General features: G+C 50.0%; 5 protein-coding genes across 5 annotated transcripts; 3 read left to right on the forward strand and 2 right to left on the reverse strand.

Moving 5' to 3' along the window:
• Positions 1-976: 976 nt before the first annotated feature.
• N7496_010591 (uncharacterized protein) lies at positions 977-2,600 on the reverse strand (the record flags this gene model as incomplete). Its single annotated transcript, XM_056703504.1, has 4 exons — positions 977-1,324; positions 1,405-1,764; positions 1,833-2,234; positions 2,361-2,600. 4 exons carry the CDS (start codon positions 2,598-2,600, stop codon positions 977-979), a joined length of 1,350 nt encoding a protein of 449 aa, XP_056552504.1.
• Positions 2,601-4,310: 1,710 nt separating this feature from the next.
• Positions 4,311-6,109, forward strand: N7496_010592 (glycoside hydrolase family 43 protein; the record flags this gene model as incomplete). The annotated part of the gene is made up of 5 exons (XM_056703505.1): positions 4,311-4,712; positions 4,775-5,231; positions 5,283-5,456; positions 5,519-5,968; positions 6,027-6,109. The coding sequence occupies 5 exons, from the start codon at positions 4,311-4,313 to the stop codon at positions 6,107-6,109; spliced, it is 1,566 nt and encodes a 521-aa protein (XP_056552505.1).
• Positions 6,110-7,101: 992 nt separating this feature from the next.
• N7496_010593 (uncharacterized protein) lies at positions 7,102-7,609 on the forward strand (the record flags this gene model as incomplete). The annotated part of the gene is made up of 2 exons (XM_056703506.1): positions 7,102-7,439; positions 7,498-7,609. The coding sequence occupies 2 exons, from the start codon at positions 7,102-7,104 to the stop codon at positions 7,607-7,609; spliced, it is 450 nt and encodes a 149-aa protein (XP_056552506.1).
• A 698-nt stretch (positions 7,610-8,307) lies between these two features.
• N7496_010594 (DUF3425 domain-containing protein) lies at positions 8,308-9,259 on the forward strand (the record flags this gene model as incomplete). Its single annotated transcript, XM_056703507.1, has 2 exons — positions 8,308-8,446; positions 8,511-9,259. 2 exons carry the CDS (start codon positions 8,308-8,310, stop codon positions 9,257-9,259), a joined length of 888 nt encoding a protein of 295 aa, XP_056552507.1.
• A 490-nt stretch (positions 9,260-9,749) lies between these two features.
• Positions 9,750-11,113, reverse strand: N7496_010595 (histidinol dehydrogenase family protein; the record flags this gene model as incomplete). The annotated part of the gene is made up of 2 exons (XM_056703508.1): positions 9,750-10,689; positions 10,755-11,113. 2 exons carry the CDS (start codon positions 11,111-11,113, stop codon positions 9,750-9,752), a joined length of 1,299 nt encoding a protein of 432 aa, XP_056552508.1.
• Between the last annotated feature and the right edge of the window lie 904 nt (positions 11,114-12,017).

Below are 12,017 nucleotides of genomic sequence, written 5' to 3' on the forward strand. Positions count from 1 at the left end.
TCAGGAAAGTGCCGAGGCTCGTCCGGATTGGGTAATCAGCGACTGGCCGAAGAACACCGAGTTGTCCACTTTCTCTACGAAGTATTCCATCACTGCAAGTCTTTCGGCTGTTCTGATTCATTGGTTTATACCGCCAGCTGAGTCCCTCATTGCCGAGTCTGACATCCCTACATGTTACCTGCAGACTGGCCTGACCTGATCTGACACGACCGGGGGTCAACCAGAACTTCGGACAGCCTCTCGGCTGGGGGCTCCCCGGCCTCAGCCAACCCACCGGCCCTAGAGTCTCAAGGCGGTTTAGCGTGGGGATCAACGACAGGGGACGAGTCTACGGCGAGTCCCGGCGGTTCGCGTCATACAAGAGATGGCCCGGATGGACATCATACGGCCACCATAGCCCCTCCTTCTCTCCTATTAATGGCTAGATTGACCTCGGTTTGTCCAGCCATGACAATTACCGACTCTATAACGTTCTGTAGTGACCAGTTGTCACTGTTTTCATAGCTCTACGGCCATCCCGATCCCTCGATCAATCTGTGGAGTTTCCCGACGGTCGGAAAAGCACCCGTGTCTGGGAATACCCCGTGGTAGCGGGGAACGGTAACTCAGCCAGAAGAGGTCGTTCCATTCTTATATACTATGACGCCTCTGACCAAACTCCCTTGCGTCTCAAAATTTTTTATGTAACACGTGAAATCAAGACAACAGCAACAGAAAGAAAATGAAAACGCTGCATCGGAGCAGGGCGGCTCGGGAGACTAAAGTACTCGGATCAGATAAGAAGATCGGGCCCGGCACCCTGCATTTTCACATGTTCACATGTCAAATGCAAAAACTGTCCAAATCCCCGTGGGCTTGTGGTAGCTTGTGAAACGGAAAAAGAGAGCCACGAGCCTGCCCTGCCCACTCAATCTCGACCATGTCGTCATTATCGTCCGTTGGACATGATGTCCTCCAGGCAGGTTGTTTGGTTGACCTACTCACTCCGCTGCACCTTGGACACGCGTGGTAGTCCCAGCCAGGCCAGGAAGATGGCACCCGACAAGGCAATGATAAACGGTTGCAGCACTTGAACACCTTTGGCTTGTGCCAGGGCTCCCACGGCGAAGGGGAGAATAGCGGCTCCGGAACCGCCAAAAGCTGCGCAGAATCCGATAGAACTGACGTGCAGGTGTCGAGGAAGCAGCTTGGTGACCATCACGACGGCACCTGGGAATAGAGGGCCCAGGAAGAAGCCCTGCAGCGAGACGGCCACGGCGGAGGCGTAGAATTGAGGTACGAGCCATAGGACAAGTCCGCATGCCATTGATAGCAGAATATATCCCTAATCCAGTGTCAGCAGTAGTTCGTGGCAAGTTCGTCATATACGAGAACGTATGAAATTCCTTCACATCGGATACGTACTGCGATCGCCAATTTCTCGCCTACTCGAGGTGTGACGAAACCCAGGATAATACGACCAACCGTAATACCCAGCCAGAAGCCAGTGGCTGTCATACCACTAGCGAATGCTCCTCCATGTCGAACGCGGATCATGAAGGTGACAATCCACCCTCCCAGAGCGACTTCACATCCGACATATCCCAGCAGGAAGAGCGAGCATAGCCACGTCACACGTGCGGAAGGCCGTTTGAAAAGAGCGTCTCGAAGCCCTCCCTTCTTATTCTCCTCGATCGAATGCGAATTGGCGGCGCGGAAAACGGCACCGGTGGCTTTCCAGAAGCAGGCGCTGCAGGTTGCGAGCTCGACGACGGCACATCCGACCTAGAATTTTAGGACAGTGTTAAATAATTAACAGTAAAGAATTCAAAGCGGACAGTCTCCCTTCTTACCATGACATAGTAGAAATGAAACCATGGCATGTGAGCTTGGGCAATCATCGAAGTCGCAATCAGCGGAGCCAACACGGCACCTAACCCGTATACACCGTGCAACAGACCCAACAACTCATTCGCATTAGCCATATTTCCAATCCAAGCATTCCATGCCGCATCTTCGAGTCCATTGCCGAATCCTGCAAAGATAAACGAGACCACGAGGACCGGGTATGGCGGGTGTAGGCAGTTCACCACGTAGGCGATGAGATGGCACCCGGGTCCGAGCAATGCGACCCCGCGTTGACCGAGCGAGGTGTGAATTCGGTGGTTGAGGAATGCTGCGAGTGTGTAGCCGACTAGCGGTGAGAGGAAGATTAGAGATACAATCGTATAGCTGAGGTTATAGTAAGTCTCGAGCTGTGGGGTGGTATGAGTATGGTATCGCGTGGTAGTAGCTGATGAGGGCTCTCACGTATGGAATTAAAGCCTGAATTTGTCAGTAGCAGTCCTTCCTTTTGGGTGTTTGCGGGGTCAAATGCTCACACCGTATGCTGCATCGTTACTCCCCATTACTAGGAAGCTCCAAAATGTGGCGAAAGAGCGATAAACGTTGATGCGGGGGTGATTCCACTTTTCCAGCGCGGAGAAACCATCGGGGGGCTCATTTGACGTTGTGTCGTCTGTAGAGTGTTGACTCGGTGGCATCGCCTCGAGCATGATGTGGTTCGGAGCATCGTGCGAGTGTTGCTGCACTACGCACGTGGACGTGGACGTGGAAGTCATGGCGGTCGCTCTTATCGCTTGTTCAATCGTAATGCGCTCGGAAACTATGCCGTGAAGTGGTCGATGAAGCTGGAGGAAAGAAGAGAGAATCCTCAGGAACTTGGAGAAATCTGCTCCCAGCAGGAACGTGACCAGAGTATTTCTAATCCCTGTAGCAGATTTGCTGGTTAGAAGAACTGAGTCAATAGGTCCGTGAGCAGTTCAAGTGGCCATGTGGAGTGCAGGCAGTCGGAGGTTTACCCGCATCTCCAAATGCGGGAACCGCGGCTAATCTTCGGGGAGTGTCGGTGGGAGTATATACTCCTTTGGGCGAGCTTGGCAACTCTCCACATTCAAAATTTCTGTGGAGATGTCCACAATTATTGAAGGGTTTGATCAACCTGTGTGCGAATACTGGTCAGCTGTGGTCTAGAGCCCTGTCAAAAGAGCCATGTTGCATCCATGCAGGATGACTGTGGGGCCCGTCGCGGGGTTTCTCGCTCGTATCTTCAACTTGCATGACTGGAGTGCGTCTGCAGTCACAGAACTCGTGACTTTTACCGCAAGAATTAGTTGCTTGTTGAGTCAGAAAAACACACTTGGAATTTTCTTAGAGCTATCAAGCCTAGGTTGAAGCACTATTCAGTTCCACATATTCCTTAGCATTGCCTAGAAAAAGAGTGGAATAGTAACTCACCAGAGTCCACCCTGTCATTTTCCCAGTGATTTAATAGTAATGGGAAATTCTCTTTCTTCTACAGAATAGTCTAGTATTAAGGCCATTAACTCATAAGTACTTACCGCTCATTCTGTCTCGACCCAAGAGTCGAACAGTTCTCCTCGAGTAGCTGGGAGGTAGATCGTTCGACTCCTACCGATCGCAGAAGATATATATCTCTTATTTTTGGACACCCTCGTTTTTATTCTTCTCTTTTGGAGGGGGAGTATTGGGAGTTCGGTGGAATCCTTACCGGATCAGAAGTTCAAGCAGGGAGCGTTGTATGTGCTTCTCTATACCTTGATGAACTAACCACCTGGACTATCTAGGTAGCCCAACTCTTTCTCTTGCTAGCGGTTCATCATAAACACTATGTCCTATTTTGTTTTTTCATGTGGATTAGTGACTTGAGTATAGCACTAGGTCAAGGCCCGGATAATATTATCAGTGACCAAAGTCTAGTCAGTTCTAGAGTGGAAATAAAAAAAAGAATGTATGGGCCATTACATATTCGATTCCAGTAGCGCCGGTGGGGATAGTTCCTGCAGCAGATAAGGTTATCGATCGCTATAGATCGTACCGATGGCGTTTACTGAGCGAGTTGCAGCTAACTTCAAGCAGATGGTTCACCTCAAGGACTTGGAAGGAATGCATTTAATTTTGGGGTAAATGGTATGTCGTTTGAAGTAGAGCCCATGTTGCGTCAGTCACCGAGATTGCCTACCCTAGTCTGTCCCCAGTCTATGAAATTCTAGCGTTGGTACTACATACTTTCTTTTGACGTTTGGTTCGCACTTACAATATCCAGTTCCCTTCCCGGCTAAACTACTCCCTTCCAAGCCGCAATTTAGGCTTGAACGGGGAAAGTCGCTACCCTTTCATATGGGAAGCTAATTTCTCCACCAATCAGTACTCACTATTGTAAATCATAAATCGCAACTCCGCACTTATAAAGCCACCCCAAGTACGAAATATACAACGCTACTACTACAGTCACCTCACCATCAATCATCATGAGTTTCAATAATCCGATCATCCCGGGCTTCAACCCGGACCCGTCAATTATTCGAGTAGACAAGGACTTCTTCTTGGTTACCTCAAGTTTTGAATACTTCCCCGGTGCTCCAATCTATCATAGTCGCGACTTGATTCAGTGGAAGCTCATTGGCCATGCGTTGACAAGGCCGAGTCAACTTCAAATCCACACTCCCGAGCCGGGCGGAGGCGTGTGGGCTACTACTATCCGCTACCATGAGGGTGTGTTTTACATCACTGCGGCCAGTTTTCAACGATACCGGCCTCAGCAGGATGATCGAGTCTGGCCGCAGGGCTTTTATGTTAAGACGACCAATATCTGGGATGATAGTACCTGGTCTGATCCGGTGTATTTTGATGAAGTCGGATTTGATCAGGATGTAAGGAAGCTGGCAGAACTGCCATTGTCTTGTTGCACAAAATTACTAACAATGATCATCAGCTGTTCTGGGATGATGACGGAACGGTATACCTATCATCAACCTATCGCAAGCTCGAGCCCACTCCGGGCACGAAACTAAAGGACTTTGCCATTCATATCTGCACAGTTGATCTCGATACGGGACACTCGACATCAGAACCAAAACTGATCCGCGCGTCATCATCCGGAGTCGCGGAGGGATCGCATATTTACAAGCGCGGTCGGTACTACTATCTTTTCACGGCGGAGGGTGGCACGGAGAGTGGCCATTGTGAATGGGTTAGTCGCAGTGAAGTTGGTCCAATGGGGCCATGGGAGCTTGCGCCGAATAATCCTCTCTGGCGTAATGGAGTGGACGATGAAGTGCAGAATACTGGTCATTTGGATCTAGTTGAAGATGCGGATGGGAATTGGTGGGCGGTTCTTTTGGCGGTTCGGCCAGTGCGAAAGGAAGATCAGTGGGAGGAGTCTGTTTTTGGTAGGTTTGCGGCACTCCCTCCATTAGGTGTTATACTAACTGCTGCCCCAGGGAGAGAGAGTTTCCTTGTCCATGTGGAGTGGGAGAATGACTGGCCTGTCGTCAATGGTGGCAAGAAGATTTCCCTTCAGTCTAATGGACCAGGGCTTTACCAGCACGAAATTCCGGTGTCCTGGAAGGATGACTTTTCGAGTTCTCAACTTCAGTTGGGCTGGTATAGGAAAAGTACGCACCCAGTACGACATCTTGAAATGCATAGATAACCACTGACGCGTTCTATCTACTAGATACTCCCTTTACTCTCGACTATTCTCTTACTGAACGCCCTAACCACCTTCGCCTGTATGGTGGTCCATATACGCTTTCAGTACCTGCCAGCCCGACCATGTTCCTACGAAAGCAGACTCATCGATTCTGTACCTGGGAGACCCAGCTATCCTTCCAGCCCATCTCAGAGCACACGGAGGCTGGCACAGTCGTGTGGTGGAATTATTTCACCTATAGCAGTCTCGGAATTCGCAGACAAGGCGAAAATCGGATTATTCGGTTCCAGCCATCAGAGGGCGAAATAGTTGAGAAAAACTTGGAGTTAACTGGAGACATTGTTCTGGTTATTGAATGCGGCAACGAGTACCGATTTGGGTATCGCGACCCATCTAGCTCGGAGATTATTTGGATTGGAAGTGTGGCCAATCATGTCGCGACCAAGGCACCGCCGGTAGGCGCACCGTTTACAGGTATGATTTGCATGAAATTCTCCGAAAGTCTATAAAATGCTAACACAAGACAAAAAAGGCATGATGCTCGGGCTTTATGCATTTGGGGACCGACAGCGTTGTATGACGCCTGCCGACTTTGCATATGCAGAATTTAGATGAACTGTGTATCAAGTACATTTTAGTAAAGATGATCACGAAGCGTATAGAATCAATTGAATTCAATTTACAACTGTCATATTTCTCAAATTAGCGTCAGCTTCACTCTTCCCTCTTCACTATAGATCCCGCGTCCCGTCACGTACCATCTGTCAAACCCCCCAATATTCAACCAGACGTAAGCAATCATCTTAGACCCTCCCCGAGGCCACAGAAAGAGGATGCGCCATCCTCCTGTCACCCACGGTCCCTGGCCTTGAACATGTCCTCGGATTACGGGGGAAGACAGCGATGTGACCCAACTTCATTCCGGCTCCCGCCCCGGCGTCGACAGCCCGACCCTGACTCGCGCAGCCTTACCTGCTACTCCACCCTCATACCTCCCCCAACCGAATGACGACCCGAACGAGACCAATTCAGCATACGAGGAAGATTCTTTGTTGGGGGATGATACAAAACCCTCGCCTCGTATATAACCGAGTATCGATACGAGTTTGGGCGGCCGGTACCATGCTTTTCGGGATGGTGCTTATTGGGTACGTGCGGGGGAATAATACTTAGTCCAGGGTTCTTCCGGATAATCTCAATTGATGGACCATGGCGCTGATATCCCGGAAAATATGTATAGGGACCGAATGACGAGGTTGCAAATGAACAGCAAGATCTCGCGCATCATATGTATACGGTGACTCTGGACGGAAGGCTGCATCTTGCCCCGCTCAACCAGCCACAGGTAGGTTTGGTCCCTGGATTCCCCCGCATGTAGTAATTCTAAACAGGGACCTAGGAAATCCTAGATGTGGGGACTGGAACTGGGATATGGTCCATGTGTGTTGATTGAGAATATTTGCTGTCTGCGTTTTAGAGGGATTATGGAGCTGACCCTCGATTGCAGTGCTGAGGAATAATATCCTTGCGCCCAAGTGACCGCAGTGGACCTTTCACCAATACAGCCATCGTTTGTACCACCCAATTGTATATTCAAATTTGATGATATGACTATGCGATGGACGTATGCACCGGAACGATTTGATTTTATTCATATTCGCGAGCTATTTGGCTCTATCCCGGACTGGGATGATTTATTCAGACAATTCTATCGCGCATTGAAGCCCGGCGGCTATATTGAAGTCGTCGAGCATTCGGTCCGCCCGGTAGTCGACGATGCCACAATGCCCCCCGATCATTTCTACCGAACATGGGGGAAGACCGTTATCAAAGCCGGAGAACGATTTGGCAAGAGTTTTTCCATCTGGAAAGAAAGTGCCGACCGGTTGAAAAAGGCCGGGTTTGAAAATGTGGTAGAGAATTCGCATAAATGGCCCATGAATGGGTATGTTTGGTCTTCTGAAGATGGATATCTGCGAAACAAACAAGCCTAACACTCGCAGTAGGTGGGGTGATGACCCGAAGCTACATGAGCTGAGACGATGGAATCAATTTCGACTCAATGGAGGAATCGAAGGATTCATGCTTCGGCTTTTGACCTCAACACTAGAGTGATCCTATGAAAGGGTCCGGATGTTTCTTGCCCAGATGCGAGAATGTCTTCGTGATTATCGGACACATGCTTACCTCCCGGTTACAGTTGTTTTCGCGCGGAAACCTACTAGGTGATATCTCCACTGCAGGTCTGCCCATTCCCTGATTATATATACACCGCCAGTTGGGGAATGGGTAACCCTGTTGATTTACGAATTGTGCATATAACCCTTGCGTACCGTTTCATTCCTTTTTATATACCCATGTGCGTTATGACGAGAGAGACTTTTCAGGCGAGTCATGTACATAGCTTTGGACAAGCCTTGCGGCGGTGATTACTGGATACATCCCAATTGATATCATCATTGTTGATACCATGTCTACCATGGGAGCAGAGAGCCCTCAAATCGCAATATTGGAATGGCTTCGATATGACGTGGCAAAGTAACAGCTCTATGGTTGTTTACTTGATGTGTATTTAACCACCATTCTGGACCCTGAAACCTTGAATCTTACCATACAATACTTAGTCATGACAATACACAAGGCTCTTTTCTTAACTCCGGACCCACTCCATACCCACTCACACATTTGATTGGTCAAGACACGCCAGACTCAATCATCAGCAGCCCGCATAAATCAAAGCCCTTCGCCTCCCCTTCTCCGTTCCTCCTTCAGACCGTTAGAACTGCTGACACGAACCCTTAGCGCTGACCACGATGGCCACTTCCCCACAACCAGAGATGACGGCGATCACGGCGCCGGACAGCCACGAGACGTCGCGAGACGATTGGGTTGGACTTACAGATCCGGCCGAGCGTCGACGGAGACAGAATCGGATCAATCAGAGGGCTCACCGTATGTTCTTTGCATGCTTCAGCGAGTCGGAAATCCGTCATTGAGGGATACTGACAATCTCCAGGTCTGCGCCAGCGCCAGCGCATGCGAAACAACAAACACGTCCATCCTAAAAGTGTCGTGGCTTCATCCTCATCTCCATCCTCCTCATCTTCTTCAACCGCGATCGTACCCAAAGAAGCCAGCACCTCCCCATCAGCCTCGTCACAACGCGAGAGCCGCTGTCTCACACCCGCATCTGCACGAATGCTCCTGACCCAATTCGCCGAATCCGCCTTCCAGAGTTACATGCTGGGCTCTCCAACCTCCGAGCATCTCCTGGTGCTGACAAAAGTCAACGTCTTCCGCGCCTTCGGCCATAACCTCAAGATAATGGGCTGGAATCTGGATGACATGGACGACGACGCAATCTCCCCATTCAATATCCCCACGGCGGCAGAGGCATCGACGGCACCGGATTACAGCGACATGCCTCTCAGTCTACGTCCGACCAAGCTTCAAAGAACTAGGCCACATCACCCGTGGCTGGACTTTTTCCCTCATCCTAAAATGCGGGATAATATGATTCAAGCGGGTGATGATTGGGACGACGAGGCGCTTTGCCATGATATCATGGGTTTCTGGGCACACTCTTCTACGGCGGCGCCCGGGTTATTGGTTTGGGGGGAGCCGTGGGATATTCGGAATTGGGAGTTGACGGAGGCGTTTTTGAAAAAGTGGCAGTGGATTGTCAGGGGGTGTCCGGAGATTATGAATAGCACTAATGCGTGGCGGGCACGGCGTGGTGAGAAGCTTATATTTAGGTATATCTAGATAGGATTATAAACCGGGTATAGAAGTTCCTCACATATCTCCGTTACGTGATTTCTAAGCTTTGGTCTTGGGTCGAGGGGTTGGACCGCGTCAGTGGCATGTTGAGTCGATCGATGGCGCTAATGCAAGTTGCTGACAGGCAAAGAAACCTAAAAAGAAGATTAGAGGGGATGGGCCAATGGGAGTGTAGGATTTTAGTGGTGGATCCACTCTAGTTGGACTCGGATTTATCAGAAATGAGTTTTGTATTGTAAAATCTGTAATAATACAGTTGCAGATACTGTAATGACGTCACGGCAGTAAGCATTTTAACTGGTTACACCACGAGAGGAGTATATAGAGAGGGTAGTATACAAAAGACAACACTCGTACTCGCCTTTGTACTCGGAGTAAACAAACTATGCAAGAACAAAATATTCATTGAAATCATTTACATATCAGGCATTTCTAGAACAGACTTTCAATAATCACACACTCCATCTTCCCCTCCCTAAATCCACTCAAACTTATCACCCAAGTACCGATGAGCCCTGGCATCACCAGAACGAGCATGGCCCTCAAAGTTCTCCGCCCGCGCAGCCCGTCCACAAAGACGACCAAGTTCGCCACTCTCCTGCTCAGAAGTAACCTCCTGATAAGTCACCGTCTTCAGGTACTTGCCCACCCACAAACCGCCAGTATACCGCGCCGCGCCACGAGTAGGCAGAACATGGTTCGTGCCAATGCACTTGTCACCGTACGACACGCAGGTCTTCTCGCCCAGGAACAGGGCGCCGTAGTTGGACATTTTCTCCAGTGCCTCGCGCGGCTGTTGCGTCAGGATCTGGACGTGTTCGGACGCGTACTCGTCGGCTAGTTTGTATGCTTCGTCGAGGTTGTCCACGACGTTGACTTCGCCGAGGCGATCCCAGGATACACTGGCGATGTCGGCGGTGGGCAGGATCTTGAGTAGCCGGTCTACCTCGGCGATGGTCTTTTCGCCCACGCTTTGCGAGTTGGTGATTAGCACGGCTGGCGAGTCGGGGCCGTGCTCGGCTTGGGAGAGGAGGTCGGTTGCGACGGTGAATGGGTCGGCGTGTTCGTCGGCGACGATGAGGACTTCTGTTGGGCCCGCGGGGAGATCAATGCCGATTTCTTCGCCGAAGAGTTGACGCTTGGCCTCGGCCACGAAGGCGTTACCCGGTCCGGCGATGAAATCGACCTTCTTCATTGTCTCTGTGCCGATGGCCATGGCAGCGACGGCTTGGACACCGCCCAGGATGTAGATTGCGTCTGCGCCGGCAAAGTGCATCGCGGCCACGGTGTTGGCGGGGATCTTACCGGCGATTGGGGGTGTGCATGCAGTGACGTGAGGGACGCCGGCGCATTTAGCAGTCAGAATAGTCATGTGGCTGGAAGCGAGGAGAGGGTAGCGACCACCGGGGATGTAACTGTATAGATTTGGAAGTCAGTAGTCATGATTTCAGACGGCTAAATGGGAGGTATTATAACTCACGCGCCAACGGAGTTAATAGGAACATTCTTCTGTCCAAGATGAACTCCAGGACGAATCTCCAGCTCAAAGTCCTTCAGCGAAGCTCGCTGTGCGAGAGCAAAAGTCCGCACATTCTCCTGAACTTGCTTGATATCATCGATGATCTGTTGAGGAACGGTCGAGATGATTTGCTGAATGTCTTCTGGCGACAACTTGAAGCTTTCGGGGCTCCATTTGTCGAATTTCTCCGAGTATGTTCTCACAGCTTTGTCGCCGTTAGCACGGATATCGTCGATAACACCGCGCACAATAGCAGAGGTATCGAATGTCGATGCGGGGCCCGCATTGGAGCGATTGGGTTGCTTGAGCTTGAGGACCATGGTGACCAGGGAGGTAGGAAGGGAGAGAGGGTGTCTAGGAATGATTTTTTTTGAATTGCCTTGTTGGATTTTAATACAAACTGGTACTTTCTTCTGCTCTTTAAGAAGCTCCAGGATATACTATGCAACTATCGTGACTGCGACAGCTTCATATTTTGTATTCGGCATCGGCGCCGATGCCGATATACTTGACAGACAAAATGGGCCCCGCACTACTCGGGTACGCGTGGAGAGCTTCACGCGTCTCGGAATGTGGGGAAATTTGGCTGCGCAGGCACCCGAACGATTGATAGTTTATGATTATGAAAGCAATAGGCCTTGAAGAAACATTCTAGTATGCTTATTAGGACCCCGGAATCCGCCGATGGGCGGGTTGATGTGCTCTTGTGACTTGGAATATTATTTGGCTTGGGCTATGCGGGTAGACCTCCACAGACCAGCTAGTACGCCAGGATCGAACCTATTATTGAAAGAAATGGTCATTTTTGATGGCAAAGACAATTGTTGATTCTCAAATATGATGAAGGTCATTCATAAACCATATGGATCCCAGCAAGATTCGCTCCACTTCGGAGACTTTGCTATCTTCATGAACATCATCCAGTAAGTTAGCCAACCGTCAGGATGAACTGACTAGGCAATAAGGTTGATTAACATTGATGACTTGAATCCGACCACAAATCGCCCAAATTCAACTCTGTCGTGCTTCTCAGCGCGGTATCTCAACTCAGGGGTATTTACAACCTCCAGGCATGAGTGACTTCTGGCCAGTCCACGTCCTTCAATCTCAACTTTGACCTCTAAGCCATCGGAGATGAAAATGTCAACTCGCTCTAGTTATAACCGAGTCAATGCCAGAGGATGTCTCAGTATTTAACATTTTACTCACTCGGCCATCTCATAA

This window comes from Penicillium cataractarum (genome assembly GCF_028827025.1).
Source record: "Penicillium cataractarum strain IBT 29864 chromosome Unknown utg000008l, whole genome shotgun sequence".
NCBI lineage: Eukaryota > Fungi > Ascomycota > Eurotiomycetes > Eurotiales > Aspergillaceae > Penicillium > Penicillium cataractarum.